We start from the raw sequence: 23,951 nt of genomic DNA, 5'->3' as shown, positions 1-23,951 counted from the left end.
GTCAATCAGAGTTGCTGATGTTACATATAGTACATGTAGCAGTTCACTGAGAAAGAATAAGGCTGACCTATTTGGATACAGATCCACTTCATAATATATGGGAGTCTGAGATTTGGGAAAGTGTTTCCCCAAAGACAACAAAAGCGGCAGCTTGATGACAATTTTTTACTGGCAAATGTTACTGGCAACTACCAAAATGTATCTGTTCTCTGCAAGAAGGGGGGAACCGACCCTACAGGCTACAATCCAAAACCAATAACCATAGGCAATTATTCAAAGGTTTCTATTGGAAGAAACTGAAGGCAGGAGGTATGCTCAGGAAGAAGTCTAAATTTAAATGATTCAAAGTAGCCCTCTGTTCCCAGTGGAGTTGCTAAGTCCCTTACAGTACAAATACTACAGCCAGATAACAGAAGAATGGTTGCAAAAAGTGAAAGAGTAAAACGGTAGTCTTTTGGCAGTAGGCTTCACTACAAAGAGCAATGGAGGTCAAAATTTGGAAGCAAATCAGTGTCTGTTCTAGAAGTGAAGCCAGAGTCAATCAAATGAATGATGAAGAGCTCAATGACTTCCTTGTGTTACAGATCCATCCAGGTGCGAGGAAAATGCTATTTCTGACCCAACAACAGACATGTGCCAAGTATTCACATGACAGGAAAGAACTAAAGAGAGCTCAAAATAAATAACTCCTTTATGCACTTGGAAATATTTGTAGTTAATGGTGGACACTGAAAAGACTTCCTGTATCATTTTATTTATGTATATTATTTATATTATACAGTTCAGCTATAATGGATCTCAAAGCAGTTCTGCTCTTAAGATACTTTCCCATTCCTATCCCTCATCCTCACTTTAGTTTCAGAGACTGAGATGGATCTTCTTGAGTTTCAGTGTGGTTTACATTCGTTTACTGATTGGCCTTTACATTCTGATATTTGACAGCTTTAGAGCTGGGTGACTGTTGGGGCCTGCCAGTGGCCCTGCATATGACTAGTGCTTTCATTCTTCTTAATTGGCTTTCACAATCAAAACTGCATCCTGTGGATTTCTCTTTAGAAGTTAATGAAAATGGTAATTTCAGCTGCATGCGTATACATGAGATATAGTTCATAATTTGTAACTGTTTGTTTTTTTTCCCTCCTTCTTTAGCCATTAGGTTTGGGAGAATGCCACAAGCAGAAAAGGAGAAGCTTTTGGCAGAGATTTCAAGCGACATCGACCAACTAAACCCTGAGTCCGCTGATCTGAGAACCCTTGCCAAGCTCTTGTATGATTCATACGTAAAGTCCTTCCCTCTGACCAAAGCCAAGGCGAGGGCAATCTTGACGGGAAAGACAACAGACATATCAGTTAGTGTTCTCTCTGCTTTCTGTTCTTTTATTTAAGCAAATTATTTACCATACCAACACATCTGTATTGTTTTTGTTTTTTAAAAAAAGACCAACAACAACCTCCTGTGCTTGGCGATTGCATATTTCAAGCCAGGGCTGAAACACAGGAAATGTTTTTAGATAGGATAAGTAAACATCATTTGAAATAACCTAATAAAATATTTGAATGCAGTACAAGAATGTGAAGGTCAGCATAACCTTGCTGTCCTCTCGAGCTCTGCTTCTTCCTGTTCTGTCACCCCTTTTCCATAGGTTATCTCCCACATTATCCAACAAGACTATCTGTTAGAGAAAAGTCTCTAATATTCATTCCAAACATCCTTTGAGCAGTACTAAATAGCTGAGACCATCAAGATCCATTCTTACAGCTCTGGTCGTTCTCTTACTTTCCTTTCTTAAATGTATTGGCTGTTTTCTGACAGCTCTACTGCCAAACTCTGCAGTAGGGGTTGCCAATCCCCTGTTGGGGGCAGGTGATCCCTGGGTTTGGAGGCCCTCCGCCTGCTTCAGGGCTAGCAGAAAGTGGGGTGGGGGGAGGAAATGTCTGTTGGGCACACTATTATACCCTATGGAGACTGGTCCCACAGGGTATAATAGAGAATCAGTGGGTATCTGGGGCTCATGGGGGGTGTTTTTTGGGGTAGAGTCACCAAATTTTCAGCATAACATCTGGTGCCTCTCCTCAAAAAAAATGGCAGGTTTCAAAAAGACTGGACCAAGGGTCCAATTCTATGAGGGCCACTTCTTTTCAGATTTTTGTATTTAGGTACAGACACAAGAGTACAACATATGCATTTGTCACATCAGGCATGAAGAATATATGCATGTATAAATTTCAAGTTTTCTTTAGAATGCTCATAACTGGTGATCAGAAGAGAACTTTGCCACCATTTGTGAATATTTTGATGAGAAAGGCTATTTTTTTTTTTTACATGCATGCTTCCTTCATACCTGGTGCAGTATTTGTGTTTGTGGTGTTTGTGCCAAGATGCTGTTCTGAGACACATAAGGCTTATGTAGTTCCCCAAAACTAGGATTGCTAGGTAGGGTTGTCAGGTCCAAGATGGGAAACTTCTAGAAATTTGGAGGTGGAACCTGGTGAGGACAGGGACCTCAGTGGGGTATAGTGCCACAGAGTCCACCCTCCATCTTCTCCGGTGAAACTGATCTTTGCCTTCTGGAGATGAGCTGTAATTCCAGGGGATCCCCAGTTCCCACTTGGAGGCTGGCATATTTTCTCAAAACCTACAGTTGCCAGAATGTTTGTTCACATGAGAAGTGGCTATGACCAGGATAATCCATATGGCCTGCTTTAAGAATGACTGTAACACAGCTGGACCTAGTGTTTGCTAAAACAAGGTGCAGAGAGAAGGAGAAGGGATCAAAAAGCCTTAAAACTGTGGTATAATTTATCCTGCCTTTTTATGTGCTCCCCAGCATTAACTTCTATCAGACAATCACATAAGTAGTGCTATATATATGAAAACACTGATGCTAAATTTGATTAGCAACAACTTTGTTCCTAAACCCTCAGGTAGTTTTTAGATAGATGTTGTGATGCCCAAACCTGAGAATACATACAAAGAAAAAAAATGTGAAAACCATATTCTGTTGTAAGTTTAAAGGAAATATTAAAAACAGGCAGAGGCTTGCTCAATGTTTATTAAAGCAAATCTAAAACTACAATCTTTGTACATATAACCATAGAGAACTTAACCTAAGATATATGAGAGACTGATGCTAATAGAAAGTCAAAGATAGTATGATTCCTTCAAAAGGAAGGGAACAAAGAAACTTGAATTACAGCAGACATAAAACATTTATGTATGTAGGATATATTGCTGTCTATAACCATATAGTAGTATAAAACATTATATTATTATTATCCACATTATAACACAATAAAACATTTAGCATTTTATAGAATATAGTTAACTCCCTTGTTCTCTGCCTTATTTTTGTGCAGTTAGTTATGTTAATTTATGCAATGAATTGGCCCTAAAATGTTTTATTATGCCATTGTGCATTGGACAACTGCAATTATATTATTTGTTCAACATGGTAGGACTTAACAGAGTAAAACCCAAATTTCCAGCTTGTGACTTGGAAGACATACATAAATAAATATGAGTGACATTCCTTCTTACATTGTGTTACATCTGCCTAACAATATATCTTGCTGTTATTGGGCACAAGTTAAGTATTATCAAACTGATAGGCCAAACCTATCAAAACTGAATCAGTAGGATTTAAGAGGGCCTTTTGCTGACGATTGCATATGTGCCAGCTGGGTTTGGATACAGCAAAATCTCTCATCAATTTAGTTTGCAGTGTCTCCTGTGTTTCACTGACCAATTCTTCACAAGCATTTGCTCCAACCCAGGCTTCTGCCTTCCTTGGCTCAAGTGATTAATTAATGGGTTCCACGCATTGAAGAGGCAAAGTAGTAGTGAACACAGGCACATTTTGATCCATGGCAATTTCCAGTTTCCCTCACAGCTTTCAGATCTCCAAAAAAAAAAACAAGAACAAGAAACCGTGAGGGAAATTGGAGGGAGCTGTGGATCAAAATTCACCTACACAGCAACTGGTGGGCAATTGATTGCTTGAGCCAGGGAAAGCAGAAACCTGGGAGCACAGCAAGTGCTAGTGAGGAATTGGCTACTGTCCTGTCTCAAAGCAGTGCTGAGATTATTTTCAAAATTGTTCTAAAATACAGCTTTGGCAAGGCTTACTTGCAAAGACACCACGTTATGGTATGGTTCTGGTTGCAATATTAACTGACAAATACAGGCAGTATGCAGGGCATTCATCAAATCCCTGAGAATACCAGCTTCAATCCTGCCACTCCACTCAGCGGAATTTGAAACTTTCCTCTAGTTTGAGGAATCTTTTTCCAAAGGAAAAACTACTTCCATTAGAAGAAGATTCCTTAGATTGGAAGAAGGCTTCCTGCTTGGCTAACCAGAGCAGTCGGATAAGAGCCACTGCTTTTGTTTAAACGAAGGGCATCCAGATCATTTGGTTAATTAACCAATGACCTCTAAAGAAATTAAAATTAGACCGGGATGGGGAGCAGCTGACAATGGCCCGAATTAGACTGTTTTTTTCAACTAATATTGCATAGTTCTCCTTCCCTATTGGGTCAAATAGCAGCTTAGAGGGGCCATTGAGGAGGTGGTGCTGGAGGAAAAACTTGAATTCTCTATTATTGAGTGCTGAAGCCCCAGTCCAGATTATACTCCCTGCTTTATGGTTGATGGCTAATATTAAAGGAACTATGGGAAGATCTAATAATGGATGTCCTTTGTCTAAAGTTGCCAGCTATAGGTTGGGAAAAACCTAGAGATTTGGAAGGAGTAGAGCCCGAGGAGGGTGAGGTTTGGGAGGGAAGGGACTTCAGTGGGGTATAATGCCCTAGAAATCCAGCTTCCAAAGCAGCCATTTTATCCAGATGAACTGATCTCTATCGCCTGGAGATCAGTTATAATCCCAGGAAATCTGCAGCCACCAGTTGGAGATTGGCAACCCTGTGCCATGTCACATGTAGTTCGATCCTCTGTAGGACTTTTAACATGAAGTGGTTTGCATACAAACATCCCAGCTGCTGCCAAACTGGCTAAGCTTAGGTGTTAGCTGATCTTTAAATTAGATAAAGGAGTCTTAATGTTTATCCATTTCAGAGTCTGAAATCTTCTGTATCAGCATTTCTAAAATTTCCTTGATTCTGCTGTAGTTTGGGGGTTGTCAGATTTTAGTGTTTAAATCTACAATAATCAAAGGTTTCTCCTTTCTCTGCTTACTGCAAACTGATTCAACATTAACAAAATAGGAGATTCCTGTGTCAAGAAAGTAGAATCACAATGTCATTTTTAAAAGGTGAAATGTTCCTTTTTCTCCTATCCACAAAATATATTTGTTGATGTTCATGTGTGCAGACACACACAAAAAATAATCTTTCAGCTACAATTGCAGAATGTGTAGTCAGCCAACTGTAGTCTGGCAGTCCAAGTACTCTGAATAGGCTAGAAGACCTACTGCTGCAGCCACTGTAATTGCAAGTATTCTGGCAGCAATTTCAGAAGCTTCTTGTGCTGTGTGTCTGCCTGAATAGGCTATGCTACCTGGGGGTGATTGTATGGAAAGTGAATCTGAACTAGTGAATCTGAACTAATGGGACCTTGTAAATGGCTTTGTGATGCTTGAATGTCATGCCATTTGCACTGCCCACATAAATTATATAGGGTGTATTCATGTGACATTGTTTGCCTCCGAACATTGCAGAACCAGCCACCAGGCTATAGCTTGCCAGCATAAAGCTATAAATGAAGAGACACCCCACTGTAAAATTACCCAGTCTTCTCAAGTTTAAGTTTGAGTACTACAGTCAGAGTAAATGCTCTCATTCAGTAAATAATGAGTAAAACTTTTATTATTATTTGTACTGTAGTGGACTTTGTGCTCAGAAACATCAGAATGTTTACTATGGCCACAATTTTAAAGTTATGTTCCTCATTTTAATTGTGGTCACATCTGCGTCACATGTAAATGATTGGTAATGCTCAAGGAGTCCATGGAATTACTAAGTAACCAAGACTTTTCTGGAATGTTCACCATTCACTGGCCATGACAGGTTACAGAGTCCATTTCAGTAGTCTCCAGTTGGCACCAATGTGTATCTTCCTCTGTTAAATTGGTGACTTTGCACTAGAGCTGTGATGGGTTTCCAGTGCACAGCTGCCTCTTTGCTGACCCAGAAAGTCCTGGAACCAAAATATTAGCCACACACTGCTGTGAAATGGTTTAGTCTCCCATTGCTTCCCAGCTTCTGCATATATGGACTAAGTCTTCTTAATTTGAATACATTGCTCTGATTCTATACTTTATGTCTTTTTCCATATAACACAGCAGTTAACAGGGACAACATTATTAATGATATACTGCTAGATTGGCTGGAAGAGCAATCCATGTTGCATTGAGGAAACAAGAATAATTATGCTTATGCAAATATTAAGATGACACCTTAATTTTAAATACAGATGCTCTGGCATATTAGTCTGCTTTGGAGATTGCAGCCATGTCTCCTGATCCTTAAACATATTTACCTTAATTTAATGGAATTAAAATGTGTTCTGCATATATAGGTTCATTACTCGTTAATAATATCATGTGCTGATTTACACGTGTGAAGAAGCTAACATACACAAGGCACCTTAGCGCATCCATAAGAAGTGAGAATGAGGTTGTAAGCTGCTTTGGGTTCCCATTGGGGAACCAAGTAGGGTATAAATTTCTAAATAAATAAATGTTCCCAGTTGGCATTTTGTTAAGCAGAATAATTTTTTCAGTGATAGTTGTTCATACATTGACCTGTGAGTATGTCTTTAGGTTTAATTTTTACATGTTTAAACAAGGTTATTTTGAAGTGGTTCTCAAATTAACAATGGATATTTTTTCCAAACCAGAAAAGGCCACAGTGCCAAGTGAGTTTGGTAATCATTTCTTGCTATTAAGTATGTTTATCATGATATTCCTACACATATTTCAGTATTTAAGCTTTGTAACTTTATGCCAGATATAAATATAATCAAACTAAATATTTAAATTTTGGTTTAAAGATACGGTTGTGGTCTCTCAACAAACTATGGGTGTTTTTAAAAAAAGGCTGTTTTGTGAGACTAGGAACAAAACCGGTTGTTGAAATAGTGTGTTTGTGCAGTATGGTTCTCAAATGATAAAATGTTCCCAGTTTTTCCACGATTGCTGCTACTTTTCATTATGTTTATCTTAAGGGAAATTATGGCTTTATTTACAGCAGTGTTTCCCAAAGTTGGCGATATTGCCCCCTGGGGGGGCACTGGAACGATCCAGGGGGGCGATAATAGCCTTGAGTGCAATTGGGGGGCAGTGAATAAAAATAAGTCTTTGAAGGTAGATTTCCAGGGAGGCACTGAGTAATTTTTCTTCTGAAAAGTGGATGTTAGGCCAAATAAGTTTGGGAACCTCTGATTTACAGGAACAAAAAAACCAGCTTGTTAGCTTGCAGCAATTCGTAAAATTGATTTCCTCAAAAAGCGTAGTGTCCTTGCAAATGACAGAATCAGACTTTGTTGTCATGGTAATTGTTTAAATGCTGGAGCCTGTTGATTTTCCTCTCTTACTTGCTGTCAAAGTAGTTACACTCTTGAATTGAATTTGGAGCCCATTGGCTTCAGTAGACTTAAAGGAGTGTAAGTCTGTTTCGGATTCTACTCTACGGCTATTCATCTCCAAAACGACGACCATCACTACCATGTTGTAGGAGACATATACATACCCCGTAAACTTATTTCCCTTTTTCAGCTATGATTTATCCTCTCAAATTTCAGTGTACTTAGATTCAGCAGCACAACCTTATGCCTTATAGAATGACAATAATCAATAATGGGATTACCGTGGAGATATATTACAAGAAACAAACAACATAACTGTAATATAAATAGGCTACCATACTTTTTTATATATAATTACTTTTCAATTTACATACTTTTAATATATAAAACTACTTTTAAATTGGTAAATATCTTTGATAAAAAAAATCCACAGCAACAACCATAAGCAATTAAACCAATTTCAACAGAGCCTAAATTAACGTCAATTGCATTGTTCTTTTCAGCCATTTGTCATTTATGATATGAATTCCTTAATGATGGGAGAAGACCAGATCAAGTGCAAACATCTGACCCCCATGCAAGAGCAGAACAAAGAGGTAGCCATTCGCATTTTCCAGCGCTGTCAGTTTCGCTCAGTGGAGGCTGTTCAGGAGATCACCGAATTTGCCAAAAGCATTCCAGGCTTTGTGAGTCTAGATCTGAACGACCAAGTAACTCTCCTGAAATATGGTGTCCACGAAATCATCTATACTCTCCTGGCCTCCATGATGAATAAAGACGGTGTTCTAATTTCAAATGGACAAGGATTCATGACTCGGGAGTTTTTGAAGAGTCTGCGGAAACCTTTTTGTGACTTTATGGAGCCCAAGTTTGAGTTTGCTGTCAAATTCAATGCACTGGAACTAGACGACAGTGATCTGGCAATATTTATAGCCGTCATTATACTCAGTGGAGGTAAGTGTGACAGAACCATAGATATTCTTGAGCTGCAATAAGTCTTGAGGCAGGTCTGGACACCTTGTGTCCCCTCAAACCATATTAAGTCAACCTGTTGTGTATTTTGTGAGATGCTTGATGACCTCCTTTTTTATTTAGTTCTAGGCAGGTAACTAAAACAGTCTCCCATATGTGACTGATGGGTCTTGGTTGCAAATATTGAATAGGCTTGCTTTTACATCTCCACAGTGAACCCTGTAATAATGTTTGATGAGGAACTTCTGTCTTCTAAAACTCAGTTAACTTTACATATTCCCAAAAGAAGTTGTGGTCCAGTGATGGGTGAAGGCAGGAGCTGATGGAGCTAAAAGAACCTTCTTAACCTTGAGGCAGAAATTATGCAACCCTTGGCTTGATCACACAGCCACTGAGGGCAGTTGGAAGGAAGGATGAACTACATTATGTAGAAGTTCTTGGAACAATCCTGCCCACACTGCTGAGAATTTATGCAGATTCTATCACAACATATATTAGGGATTCAAGGAGAGCCATTGTAGATCTAAGGAAATTCTCACAGTGAAGGTACGTGGACATATCCTCTGAGTTCCCACTGAGCAAGTCTGTAGTTGCTTGTCAGCATATGCATTGTGGAGTGCAGTCACTCCTGCAATCCCCAAATGCATCTTTGTGTGTGTGTGTGTGTGTTTTACATGATTTGACATATGTCAAGTTTAAAAGTTCTTAAATTGCTAGTTGGCACTTTTGTTCATTTACAACATAGCCCAGTGACTTTTTTTCATTAGACTAATTAAAGTCCCATTTAGCAAGTATACCTGCCCTCAGAATGCCTATACTTGAATAGGATTTCCAAGCAAATTGCTCCCTGCAGGCTCTGAATTAAATGAGTAAAAGTGAGTGCGATGCTGCGTGTGATCCTTGGATGGTTGTACAGAACGGTTTTGAGCCAAAAGGGGCCTTTAGAATATAGGCCAATTGAGAGAGTTTTGCCATATTAAAAACTTTCAGATGAGAAACAGACTGTTCATTCTTCCATTCTTAACTGGAAAAGTATTCAGTCTTTGACTGCAAACCAAATTGTATATAAGCTCGACCATGTTTTTAGTTTTGTTTGACAAAACAGTGTGGTCTTTGTAATTTTAAATTTAAGCTCCCAGGAGTGTAACTCTTTCCAAAGTCTTTTAATTATTTTGAGCCTGATTCATCAACTAATAGCAATATTAATTTGGCAGAGTTGCATCATTAATTATACCAACAGTGTAGCAGAGAATTACTACATAGCCCCTACTTTAATCTTCAGCTTCTCTGAAGCTAATCCAATTGCTATATTTAAAAATTATACTCAGTTCCCCTAAAGCTTTCTAGCTTGAAGCATCAGAGTAGGAACCCTCCATGCCTACAAAAGTATAGTGTAAAATGGCAGCTAGTTACATCTTAGGGAAAGTCTGCACTTTCTTCAAGTTTATAAAGATTCTAAGTGTAATCCGCATGTCTTTAGGATGTTAGTGTTAACAAATAATGAAGCTGACTGAAACAGCAAAAAACTTACTGGGAAAAAATCAAAAGAAAAGAACACTATATCCAGTAGCACAGTATTTTTACAAAGATGTGCAGCAATGATAGTTGTATTCCTAATGATCTCTAGTATCGTTACTAATATATGCAAGAGTGTTTGCATACTTGGAGAAGAAAATAACAATGTGAGGCTGTGTCACCACAAGATGGTCATAGTTCGAGGTTAAATATCAAAGATATCTACTGTGCTATTATTGGATTCAGAACTGAAGAAATGTGTTACTGGTAATAGCCTTTGAAAACGGAAATCAAAGGTGCTGTTTCTATGTAAGTGAACCTGACCCAGATAGGAAACCATTTCTGGAGCTAAAGAGCACAGCCCGATGGAAGGCGTCATCTGTTATTTCTGAAACAAATAATGCCAGGAAGAGAGAGAGAATATATTGTATTCTAATAGTCAAGTGTGGACCCCTCTGCAAATACTTAAATCTGCAGATTTGGTCCATGCTGACAGATAATTCTGCAAAATTGCGGGGCATGCCCAAACATACATGGGAGAGGGGTTTAAACCACCCCTCTTCCGAGACAATAACAGTTGTGCACAGAAAGATAACTCACCAGACACCATCAGCCTCTAGGCAACTTCTTCCATCATTGCCATGGTAGTGACCAGGCCCTGTGGTGGCATGGCTTGCAGAGGTCCTGCCCTGCTGCAGCATTGCCTGGAGACTTTTGCAGTTGATATAGCCACTGCACCAGCACCCAGGAACTCTGCAGCCATGACTCCTGAGCAAGCCGACATGGAGGTCAGATAGGGTTGCCAAGTCCAAGTCAAGAAATATCTGGGGACTTCGGGGGTGGAGCCAGGAGACACTGGGATGGAGCTAGGAGCAAGGGTGTGACAAGCATCACTGAACCCCAACGGGGGTTTTGGCCATCGCATTTCAAGGGACGGCACACCTTTTTAAATGTCTTCCTTCCCTCCACCCTCCCCTTCTCTGATTTCACTTCAGAGAAGAGGCGTGCAAAACTTTGGTTGGATTTGCCTGCGATGGAACTCGGCTCTGATGCCTCGGGGAGGGGGGAAAATCGTGTGGGATGTTCTCAAGTTTTTTTGTTTGCAGCTTTACTTTCCAAGCCCCCCACCCCCGCCGCATCGGATTTCCATTGCTGCATTCACAAATGCTTCCTAAACTCAGCTCCAGATCCCTCACTTTTTTACAAATTGCAATTGTGTTTATGGTACCTTTTTTTTGAAGGAGTTGTGAAAGGCTCTCCACCCGCTGGATCCAGGCTGCTGGGTCGAATTCTAGGGCTGCAGCATATGATCCCGAGCAGCCAGGCTTACCTAGAAGTACATTTCAGGGATGCCTGGCAGCAGAACAAGGAGTAACAAACTGAGGCCTGCAAAAAATGCCTGCTTTGCAAAAGAAACATCTGGGTAATCAGGCTGGGTTCCAGCAGGAGACAAAGACCCGCGGCAGCGGCCTGGCGTGGCGTCTTTGCTAAGGTTTTCTCCTGCAATCCCAATTAAGGTCTGTTGATCTCAGCGGGAGTTAGTTCCACCCAGGGGTGCAGGGGATCGGGTTTCAAAGCCGCAGAAACCTTTGCAGGAGATAGAGTGTGCAGAGCTGGGATCTTAAGTGCGCTCGCTAGAGAGTAAGCGCCTCTGAACTCAGATGGTTGCCAAGTCCTGCCTGGCCATCGGTCGGGGATGGGGGGAGGGCGTGTTTCCCCCGCTTCCGATTTTGGGGGGAGCGGGGGAAGAAGCCTCAAATCCTGGGGTCCCCCGCCAGGGTGGGAGGTTTGGGAAGCCTAAGGTCAGAGCAGGGCAGCTGTGACACAGTCAAGTATGGCAGCAGCCCAAACCCTGGCAGAAGCAAAGGAGGGAGTCAGCATGGGGGTGCTGAAAATGAGGAGTGGTAAGGAGAGAAAGAGAGAGGAATGAAGATTGATGGAGAAGTGGTGAAGAAGACAGACATGAAGGAAGATTGACTAAGGAGGGATAAGGAGAAAGAGAGGGGCATGAGGGAAGACTGTCAGGGAAGAGGGAAAGATTGACAGAGAAGGGGGGATGAGGGAAGAAAGCCAAAGCACGAAAGATGGGAGGCCCCCCACAAGTTTCTTGTGGGTCCCTGATTAAAAGCTTAAAATGATGACACAGTTCTAAATCTGTCTGTCTTGAAATTAAACTATTTATTTGAAGCATTTCTGTGCTACTTTTTGATACAGCTTAGGGTCCCCAAGGTGGTAAATATTAAAATATGTAAAAAATTAAAACATTAAAAACATTAAAAACAGCATTTAAATACAAATATATTTTAAAAGTTTAAAACAATTAAGCAATACACAGAACACACAGCCAGGGAGAAGAGCTAATAAGAGTGAGGAAACATAAAAAAAACCCCCAAAAATGTGGGATTCGGTGTATTTCCTTGGAAAAATTTGGTGATAGTAGCATTTAAGACACCTTTTCCAAGACTATATGCCCTTAATATATCATTCAGAAGTGAATTCTGAATTAACTTCAAGATCCCTCCGAAAGCAATACCATATCTATGGTTTCTAACTGTATTTCCTGCTGAGCCATCCAAGCCTCAGTCAAGCCAAATATTATCTGCCCTTCATAGAAAATATTGCTTAAAAGTAGTATTGGAAATATTTCACCAAAAATGCTCAATGGAATTAGGACTAATAATGAAAGAAATCTTTTATTGCAGAATAATAGTACTTTAAAATTATCAAGGTTAGTTATTTCTTTATGTTAGCATGTCAAGTTTTCATGGCAACCTTTTAAAAGTTTGCTCCTTAACAGGCTGGTCTTCTATGCTACACTTACCACATAGCACCAATTATATTCAGAACGAGCTATCTGGATAGAATCTTTTCTGAACCTCCCAGATCCTTTCTTAACCTGGCTGAGATCAGATAAAGAAGCATTCAGTATTTCATTGTATTTGAAACCCTTTGTTACCCCAGATGAAATGTTTGTTCTATATCCTCCACCCATACCAAGTCTAGCTGTTAAAGATAGCTGCTATATTGACTCTTCAGATCAGGCTATGCTAGCTCTCATATTAGAGTAATAATAATTTAGGATGGCTGTTCAGCCAATACACACAACTGTTTCCATGTATTCTCATAGGGTCTTGTTTGAAATGTAGTAGTTTGTGCAAAGGAGACAAAACCTGCGAAAAGTTCTAAACAAAATTACAAAAATGCATGTTTCTAGATTTCATCACTGGCCTACCCTCCTCACTATATGGGATGATGCTACAGCCACTGTCAGCTTGATTCTTTTGTTTTAATGGCTTCTTGTGCAAGATGACTATGATATAGACTAACAGACATTGTGTGCAGGTATTAGTCTTACAGAGTAGATCCCATAACATGGTTGGGGTTTCTTCTGAAAGCTCAGCATTGGGTTTAGCAAAGATGATTGGAGTTCAGTGCATTAGTTGGTCCAAAAAAGTCTTTGTGAAGGGACCAGACATGGATCAGGACTGTGGTGCAGTGCAAGGGGGTTCCTTCTCATCTCTGCCTTAATATTACACACATGCACACAAGCTGCTTTAAGCCCCACCAGAGAAATGACAAGTTTTAAAGCAGTCCATGAGGGACTAATGCAGCACTGTAGCCCCAATGTACTTTTTCCACCAGAGCTTATCCAAATAACACAGACTAGAATTCCAGTCACAGAACTCCATCCCACATGACTTTTAGCCCTTAGAAGTCAGGGCCTAAGTGAGATTAATATTGGTGTCTTCCCTGGGTGCAGCTTCCAGTTCTTACTACGCTTCTCTCTCTGTGTTCCAGTAGTCTTTCCTGATTACCTATTTCAGTTCTATGCAGCAAAAAATAGCAGTTGAACACAAATGAAACTTCTGTAAAAACAAAGAAACATGGAGTGAAGTATTTTAATTAACCACAGGCTGTAAATCTAAATATAAATGCTTATTTAAATGAGGCACAGCAGTTAATTGTTTCCATTGTTGGCTAATTAAGCACACAACTGTGTCATTTTTCCCAGTTTCTTTCTTTGTGGTTTCTCTGAACATGACTCGAGATTAATGTTTTAGTTTGCTATTACCCGAGAACAGGAAAATATAAAATTATTTCAAGAAATGTTCTATTTAAATTAATGATTAACAGAGATCTTAGCTACTCAGAGAGCTTTAGCTAATCTGAACTCTTCTGACCTTTTATTTCGGGCATATTCACTGTCGTTTGAGAGAACATGAAACACTCAGATATGAACTGCCAGATTTCCATTAAAGTAAACCCAAGTGTATGTGTTTTGCTTTCAAACCTGAAATCTCTAATTTTCAGTCCAGAATATCTGTTGGGGCGGGGGGGGGGGGTGGAATATTTGCTCCAGGGTTTTTTTAGATTTAGGGGAGAAACAGATACCATTTGCAGTACAATTAGATGTTTACGTACAAGTATCTGGATCTAATATTGCTAAGTTTCTAAGCAGAATTTGTATTTTTTGCTGCTGCTGTTGTTCTAACCAAGTGATCATTGTTGGCCTAAGAATGTTGTTTAAAACTCAGGTTTGTAAACATGGAGCACAGTTTGAATTTTAATTGAACTGGACTGGAAGCATTGTGCAGGGGATTGGATTGCCACCTCTATGATTCTATGATCCAAGTACAGCTCTCCTGTTTCCAATGGTGTCCTGCTGAGCAGCTTTTGCATATTCCAAGGCCTAGAAAAGGAAGTACAGAGCTGAGATAAACCCTCTGTTCATTTGCACATTGTGACTTTGTACAGAGAAAGACTGATCCCAATACATTTTTTTTAAACTCCTCCTATGGTGAATGTAACCACATAGATAGCAAGCATCCTGTATGTACTCTGAAAAAAGCTAAACAGTCATATTGACCCGCACAAAATTCAGAACAAAACCCAAAATCTATGCAGTGATGGTGGAATGTGCATAGCAACCCTGTAGGGTTTTCAAGGCAAGAGACATTCAGAGGTGGTTTGTCATTGCCTGCCTCCATGTCATAGCCCTGGTATTCCTTTGTGGTCTCCCATCCAAATATGGCACTATATATGTACTGTCACTATTATAAAAAGTGGTTAAGTGGCCCCATTAAGTGTGAGACTGAAACCTTAGAATAATTGGCTCTCTAAATGGTTAGAATCGCTATGGGAAAGTTTGGAGGCAACAAATCATGCTGTATTTGCTACTCTATAGAGCAATGAGGGGACCTTAAAGGCATTTTCAAATCAGGATTTTCAATCAGAGTCATATTTACACTTAGAATACATTCTTATACTGGTCTTTCTTCTTAACGTGCTTTTTGAGCTTAAGTTGTATTGTGTTACGATTTTTTAAGTGGTTACTTACAAACCAAACATTTATTTCCAAGTTTGTTTTTATTTACAGCATATCTGGCTTTTTAAAAATATGTAGTCTGTGCAATCTTTTTAGAATAATCAAATATGTTTTAATCATATGGACAGTTGCATGCTGTCGCTTTGGACCTGAAATCTGATTTGTGCAGCGCCTACTGAAATTCATTACGCAAATGCTGAGTCATGCCTGAGCTATACCAATATGATAAGAGTCTTTCTCAGCCAAGGCTTATTCATACTCTAAATGGCTTTCAGTAGCAATTGCTCTTAGAGATAAGAAATGCATAGTAATTGTGCATGTGTACATGGAACATAAATTCATCCTTAGGAACATTCATAAATGAATGATTAACAGAAAGATCAGTTAACTTTAAGACTACAAGAGAAAGGGGGGGGAGGCTGTTGAGAGTGACTATCCCTCTAAATCAGGAGTGGCCAGCGGTAGCTCTCCAGATGTTTTTTGCCTACAACTCCCATCAGCCGCAACCATTGGCCATGCTGGCTGGGGCTGATGGGAGTTGTAGGCAAAAAAAATCTGGAGAGCTACCGTTGGCCACCCATACTCTAAATTGTTTTAGCTACTTTAGGTCTGCTCTTAAGTCTTTATTGTTAAAACTTTTATATAATTTAAAATGGTTTTTTAAAAAGACTTGAAAATGTTTTTTTAATATTACAAATTCACAGACTAGGCTTTGCAACTAGGCTGTAGCTAGGGTTGCAAATCTTCAGGTGGGGCCTGAAGATCTCCCAGAATTACAATTGATCTCCAGGCTACAGAGATCAGTTACCTTGGAGAAAATGGCTGCATTACATCCCACTGAGGTCTCTCCCTACCCTAACTACACCCTCCCCGTTTTCATTCCCAAATCTCCACAAATTTTCTAAATCTGAGTTGGCAACCCTAGCTTTTATGGAGGAGACAGTGGAAGACAGGTTTGAAAATTAATTTTAATGTATTAATATTACCTCTTTAGTCCTTGGCATGCAATCCCAGGAGCAATCAAGTCCTTGGCATGCAATCCCTGGGGGTGGGGGGACTGCTGGGATGTCACTTTCTATTTCAAAACAGGAAATGATAGCCTGACATCAACCACCCTCCCCTCATTTCTCTCCTGCCATTCCATTGAATGAGGGTGGTGGATAGTGGGAGGTTCTGCACTGGAACCAGGGAGCTGGCAACCTTCGGCCTAAGAACCTTAATACAGGGATGTCAAACTGCTGGCCCGTGGACCAGATCCAGCCCCTGCAGGACTCAGATCCATTCCATGAGCAACTGATCTCCCTCCCCCTGCACCTCTCCAACTGTCCAAGAGGTGCCGGCTGGTTGGGTTTTCCTCTTGCAAAAGCAGAACGAAGACCTACCCCCCACCCAATGCCTCCTGGGCTGCCTGAGAGGCACAAGCTGGCTTGGTTTCCTCCTGCTTTTGCAGCCTTGGCTGCAGAAGATGGAAGAAAACCTCCCCAACACACACATCTGGCATTACATTTTATGACACGCATGACCTGGCCTGACAAGGTCTCATTTTTGTCAGATCTGGCCCTTATTAAAAATTAGTGTGACACGCTGTCTTAATAGATGTATCATCCAATCTAGTAAGCGATTTTCTGCAGCAGTCAGCAGTCAAAAGAGCGATAATCCACTGCCATTGTACAGTCCCAAAACCTGATTTTTCATTTATATAGTGTCCATGTCCTGGCTAATGACATGTGATAGGCCTGTCCTCAATTAATTTGTTGTAAAAAAGCTGCAGAGTGTAATAGCGACAGGTTAGGGATGGATTTAATGGTGAGTGTGACCCTGAACTTGTATCTGAACAATTTCCAGTTCTATATATTTTTTTTAGATTTGCTTACATCATAGCCGTATGTAAGGCTCTGTTATACAAGCCATTTCATAATTCAGTTGCTTTACAGAGTTAAAAATTCTCCCTGACCTATCCACTATGACTTCTAGTTAGTCTGGATAGTCGGCAGCCATTTCCGATCCTATCTGTATATATGCAATTAGGATTGTTAGCATCAATGTGTGCAATTCCTTACAAGAACCCTCTATTCTTTAGCCTGTTGCTGATCCATAAGAACCCTGCCCTATCATCCTGTAAAAAATTACTTATAAGCCTTTGATAAAAAAATTTGGTCAAAAATTATTGAGGTCCAAGAATGAGGAATTCTCTACCATTTTCAAATACATTGGAAATTGAAGCCGTATATTTCATGCATGTTTGAGGTTTACATTGCTTTACATTGAGTTGTATCCAGACGTTTCAGCATGTTTAAAGTTATACTATCCCCTCAAAAGACCAAATTAGCAACATTAGCAAGTACACATCTGAAATTGGCTTATGTGTTCCGTTATAGCAAAGACACTTTCCTTGGCTTCCTAATGTACTATGTTTTATGACTGGTAGTCCCTATAGATTATTATGTAAAATTCTGTATATGAAAGAGCCTTCAAGAGCATTCATTCTTTGTTTGTAGAAGCCTGCTCTTGATCTTTTGGGACATCCTATGCAGAATGTCATCCTTCTAAACGCTTTGACTTCAGTGACTTTAGAATAGTGGGATTATGCTGTCAGGTCACTTTGTAGTTCATAGGCTATAAATCTTCACAAAATGTAGCCCAGTTCCTCTTTCAAATAAGAGATTATTTTCTTTTTCTTGTCTTTATATCAAGTACATTTGTGTGAGCTCTGGTAAAATCCTATTTGTCATCATTTTAGTGAGGAAAAATGTATTATAATTTTTTTAATATAATGAAGTTGCTTAATCCAGATAACACACAGCAAAAAGATTTGCTAACCAGGTGAGTTGCAGTGATAAAGTAAATTGACCTATAATGTTGTTCTCCCAGTTCTCAAGATAGTTAAGTAAGGCTGAAATGGCTTCTCACCTCACAGGCATGAGGAAAGTATCTGGTCACCCAGCAATACCCCAACTCCAATCCCTGATGGGGCTAGACATTGTGATGAGAGGGTGGCATTTGCCTCATTTGTTCCTCAGTGTTTCAGGGCTGAGCCTCAGGTAATTGACCCCAAATTAATTTCTGCCACTACAACCCAGGTACTGTATGGAGGTATGCTTCCCTTTTCGTGCCTGATACCTTCAGTGTTGGTTGGAGTAGCCCTAAACAGACCACACTCAGCTTTTCAGTTTAGTTTGATGGCCTAGTAATAATCTGAATTATTAACTTCTGCTTTGCAGCGTGCACATGTTGGGTTCTTGTTATCTAGATGTCATTTCCTGTGCCCAAGAAAGTGTAACTGATTATACTTTAGCAAGAGAGGCAGCAATAAGTTATAGGCAATTGTTGAACATGAACATGTTGCAGTTAGCAAAAACATTTGCTCAGGTCTTCAACTCAAGTGGTTGTAGAATCTTGTAGTTTTTCTTACTTTTAAATTCAGCATGGAACAAGATTAGACAGTGATTTTAGATGCAATTTCGGGTGGCTTGAGTTAATTTTTACAAATATTTTGTAATCCACCCTGAATCTCAGTGAGAAAGTTGGGCAATAAACATAGTAGATAAATGAAAACAAATCTGTGCTGAGGAAATAGTTTGAAAAATGTCTGCCTTCAGTTTCACATCAAATTTTTAAAAAACTTGAGCAAACGAGCTAACAAAATACAATATAATAGCTATGTGTTGAGTGAAAAATATGGATGGAGGAGTGGATGGATGCTCTAATTCCCCCCATTGAAAAAGTAGGATTTCATCCCTGATGTAAGCCTTTGTACAAGTTATACTTCCTTTGAAGATTATTTTATTTTGCTAAGACTGGATCCATACATGATTGGAAATTGTGCTATTATAATCACCATTAACGTCCTGACAAAGGGATGTTTTATTCTTGAAAGCTCATGCTTTCATTTTGTTGGTCTCTAAGGTGCTACTGGACTTGAATGTAGCTGTTCTAGCACAGACCAACAAAGATATCTTCTGAAATTAACATCCTGCATATTCCTGTCAAAACAGGGAAATCCAGAAGGCAAATTATTATAACAGCACAATATCTAATGCTCTTACCCTGGTTCCACCCTGATCGACAGGCTCAGGCTCATAGAATGGCCATCAAATGGTGTAATGTGTGTTAATGTAGCTTAGCATTCCCTGAGCAGCAAACTGGTCTGTTCTTGCATAGCTGCTGCGGTCTTTTTCTACAACATCTATCAGATGGCAGGGTGCTGCTAGCATAGATGATTCAGTGCTAGCCAGACTGCATTTAGAATAATATATAGATGAGCCCATCCTGTCCTTGCTCTACCCCTCCCATGTCTTCACAGGGAGAGGCCATGGCTCAATGGTGAAGTATGTGCTTTACATGCAGGAAATCCCAGGTTCTATCTCTGGCATCTCCAGCTAAAAGAATATAAGAGAGCTAGTGGCAGGAGTTCTGCTGCCAGTCATAAAAAAAACAGCAGTGTGTGAGGGAACCGGCCCGGTTCTGCCTTCAGACCTGGTCCCATCAACTCCTTTTTGAGTTGCCAACTCCTGAAGGGAGCTTATCTTCTTCCCACCACTAGTGCACGCTGCCACCACCTGTTCAATTTAGGAGTTCCTGAACGAGAGGAACAGGACTTCCAATCCCCCTTCCTGCCTGTTCTGAGGCCTGGCCTCAAGGTCCTCTGCCAGCCCAGCACCTGGTTAGCCCAGAGACCAAAGTCCTTCTTTGGGAGATCCCTGGAGGATTGGCACCCTTGCCAACTGTATGCCTTCCCTGGACTCCCCTCTTGCAGTACTGTGGTCTAAGGCAGTTGGGGGAAACTGTGTGGTACAGAGGGACTACCTTTTTAAACAGACAAAATATTTATTTAAAATTTATAACTATATTCAGGCATTATAAAATTGTGAACAGAAGAACTAAATCAAACCAGGGAAAAAAGCTCCTTCTTTCCCTCTTTCCCTATTATACAATTCCCTATGGCCCTGACCATACCATCCAGAACCAACTCACCAGTCTCCAAGACTCAAATCAAACTCCCTTTCCCTTAGGGTTGCCAAGTCCAATTTAAGAAATATCTGGGGACTTTGGGGTGGAGCCAGGAGACATTAGGGATGGAGCAAAGATCAAGGTTGTGACAAGTATAATTGAACTCCAAAGGGAGTTCTGGCCCTCACATTTAAAGGGACGGCACACCTTTTCAATTCCTTCCTTCCATAGGAAATAATGAAGGATAGGGGCACCTTCTTTTGAGGCTCATAGAATTGAACCCCCTGGTCCAATCTTTTTGAAACTTGGGGGTTTTGGAGGGAGAGGCACTATATGCTATACTGAAAATTTGGTGCCTCTACCCCAAAAAACAGCCCCCCCCCCGAACCCCAGATACCCACAGATCAATTCTCCATGATTTTCTATGGGAATAAATCTCCATAGGGAATAATAGAGTACCCAGCAGACATTTCCCTCCCTTCTCTCCACTTTCTGACGACCCTGAAGCGGAGGGAGGGCCTCCAAACCGGGGGATCCCCTGCCCCCACCTGGGGATTGGCAACCCTAGTAATGACCTAATATGTGTCTGACCTAAAATGCTAATATTAGGGGATGTGGTCTAATATGCTAATACTGAGTTCCTGCTGGGCTTTTTCTACAAAAAAACCCTCGACCCAAGGGTCATTTTGTAGAAAAATGGGTAGTGGAGATCATCCAGGGATTGTTATGCAGCTGCACATACTATTCAATGGATAAGGAGATGGAGCTCTCAGAAGGAGGAGGCGGAACTCTCAGAAAGGTTCAGGAGCTGTGCACCTGTAATAGGGTTGCCAAGTCCAATTCAAGAAATATCTGGGGACTTTGGGGTGGAGCCAGGAAACATTAGGGGTGCAGCCAAGATCAAGGCTATGACAAGCATAATTGAACTCCAAAGGAGTTCTGGCCATCACATTTAAAGGGACGGCACACCTTTTCAATTCCTTCCTTCCATAGGAAATAACAAAGGATAGGGGCACCTTTTTGGGGGGCTCATAGAATTGGACCCCCTGGTCCAATCTTTTTGAAACTTGGTGGGTATTTTGGGGAGAGGCACTAGATGCTATACTGAAAACTTGGTGCCTCTACCCCAAAAAACAGCCCCCCCAGAGCCCCAGATACCCACAGATACCCCCCTTTCTGATGACCCTGAAGCGAGGGGAGGGTCTCCAAACCGGGGGGTCCCCTGCCCCCACCTGGGGATTGGCAACCCTACTTTCCCTCCCAAAATCTATATTATATAAAACCCAGTTCGTGCCCAGGAATTGGTTTTCCCACCTGCAGCCTTCTGGGAGACCAGCCTGAAAGACTTCCTGTCTCTCTAGGAGGCCTCCTCAGAAGTGCTGCTTCCAGACGGGAGGGGAAAGGAGGAATAGACTAGGCCAAAACCTTGCCTAAAGTTTTATAGACTTTTCTAGCCAACTCCCAGACAAGCACAGGTCTAAAATGGTGTTTCTCCACACCGTGCTAGGCAGACAAGTGGCCTGAGTCAGCACAAAATCCTGCACTGAACACCATCATCGTACCTATCAATTTCTGGGCCATGTAACAAATCATGCCACTGCAGTATTACCAAGTAATGGCAGGATGGTAGCATTGACCCACAACATGCCATGGTCATCAAAGCCATTCCATTGTGATATACTGCTGGCATGTCTACTTTTGTTATAACTGGATTATGTGGATTGTAATTGGAGGAACTCAATTAGATTGAATGGAGGTTGTGAAAGAAAAAAAAATCCACATCAGTTCTAGTTTCATTTTTGCTTACATTCAAAATGCTTTTGGTGCTTTTTTCACTGCTCCTGTCAACAATGTGTATTGTTACCAGACCATATATAGTCTTCTAAGTATTTCATAAGGGTGTCATGCCCAAGTGAGTTATCCATCTTCAGAATCATATGGGCCTCAGGCAAGCCATACTGGAACTTGCCTGAAGAAAGGACCTAGCCAGTCCCTAAGAAAGTCCCTTTTCTTAGGCTTATCAATTTCATGCTAGTTCAGGGACTCCTCATTTCATACCTGGATACTTTACAGTATAATCCTACACACACTTGCTCCAGTCTAAACCTATTGACTTCAGTTGGCTTAGAAAAGAGTAACTCTTCATAGGATTCCACTGTTAGTGAGAGTTTATCTTCAGAGCTGATGCAGGAAATCCACAGATCTGAGAATTGAAAACTGTCCACTAATTTCCTCTAAAAAAATTAGCACCAAAGATTTTTCAGTTTCTTGATTCAGCTAAGGGAAAGTTTTTAGATGTGCACCAAAACCAAGATCAGTGCAGAGTTACTTGCAGTCTGTGTGTGTGTGTGTGTGTGTGTGTGAGAGAGAGAGAGAGATGTGCTTAGCATTGGGCTGGAAATATTACAGAATTTTCTTAAAAGAGGATGTTCTGTCTAAACAAATATTTGTTTTGTTCATGCTTAGATCGCCCTGGATTACTGAATGTGAAGCCCATTGAAGAGATACAAGACAATTTGCTACAAGCTTTAGAACTCCAGTTAAAACTGAATCATCCTGAATCCTCACAGCTGTTTGCAAAATTGCTGCAGAAAATGACAGATCTCAGACAGATTGTAACAGAACATGTACAGCTGTTGCAAATCATAAAGAAAACGGAGACAGATATGAGTCTTCATCCACTCCTACAAGAAATTTACAAGGACTTGTATTAAGAGCTGTAGAGTTTCTAATTCATTGACATTATGTACGTTTTTCAAATTGCACTATTTCTTTGAGGAGGGAAATATTACGTACCCACAAAATTACTGTGAAAAAAATTTTGAGAGAGAGAGAAAGCATTACTATTATAGATCTATTTTATGCATATTGTTTATAAAGACACATTTACAATTTACTTTTAATATTAAAATGTCTATATATATCAAATTTTGGCAGTATTTTCAAGATTACTTTAAAAAAAACCTGTCTTATTTCATAAACCAAAATTACTTGTTCAATATGATTAAACAATAATCATTGAAGTTGGTTAGCTGTGCTGTTAAATTTTCAGCTTCACTAAATGGTATTATTTTCTATACAAACCATTCTGGGTATGTCATGCAGTTATGTAATGATGTGCAAATAACAAGTATGGATCACTGCATCTTCCCAGAAGAATAGAATTATATATGTTTGTGTTTCTGATTGTTTTAAATTCATGCTAGGGAAGATACAAGGAATCTCAGAAGGAAAATATCTAAGTTAGAGTTGCCGGCATTCCAGTTTTGAAGGTGGCCTATCTAATATTCTGTAATTAATTTGCCCTTCTGGTTTCTGTGTTCATCCACTGGTAAAATTGTTGTCATTATTCTTAATGACATTTGTATTGTGCCCTTATCCCAGCAGCTCAGGGCATAGTACACTCGGTTGTTAATCAGTTGCATATTGTATTCTCATTCCAATGCAAATACATGTCCATCCACAATGGCTGCAGTGCAAAACCTGCGAGTTCACAGGCAACGTGACAGCCCACTCCAGTAATCTGCTGCCAGCCACCCATTGGAATTAGCACAGGACAACAAAATTAGATTTGCTTCTTAGGCTGCCCCTAAAAACCCCAGCCAAACACTGTGTGGGGTAGCAGTAGCAGCAGCATGCACACTC

The 23,951-nt window shown here is 40.4% G+C and overlaps 1 protein-coding gene across 2 annotated transcripts in view; it reads left to right on the top strand.

Moving 5' to 3' along the window:
* Positions 1-23,329, top strand: part of PPARG (peroxisome proliferator activated receptor gamma) — a 101,181-nt gene extending 77,852 nt beyond the window's left edge. For both annotated transcript variants that reach the window (XM_060239866.1, XM_060239865.1), the window contains exons 5-7: positions 1,150-1,349; positions 8,047-8,497; positions 22,773-23,329. In XM_060239866.1, the coding sequence (XP_060095849.1) occupies positions 1,150-1,349; positions 8,047-8,497; positions 22,773-23,020 (899 nt within the window). In that variant the 3' untranslated portion in view covers positions 23,021-23,329. The remainder of the gene's footprint in view (positions 1-1,149; positions 1,350-8,046; positions 8,498-22,772) is intronic.
* The last annotated feature ends 622 nt before the right edge of the window (positions 23,330-23,951 follow it).

The sequence above is a fragment of the Heteronotia binoei genome, chromosome 5, assembly GCF_032191835.1.
Source record: "Heteronotia binoei isolate CCM8104 ecotype False Entrance Well chromosome 5, APGP_CSIRO_Hbin_v1, whole genome shotgun sequence".
Taxonomy (NCBI): Eukaryota; Metazoa; Chordata; class Lepidosauria; order Squamata; family Gekkonidae; genus Heteronotia; species Heteronotia binoei.
This window is presented reverse-complemented; position numbering and strand designations above follow the sequence as displayed.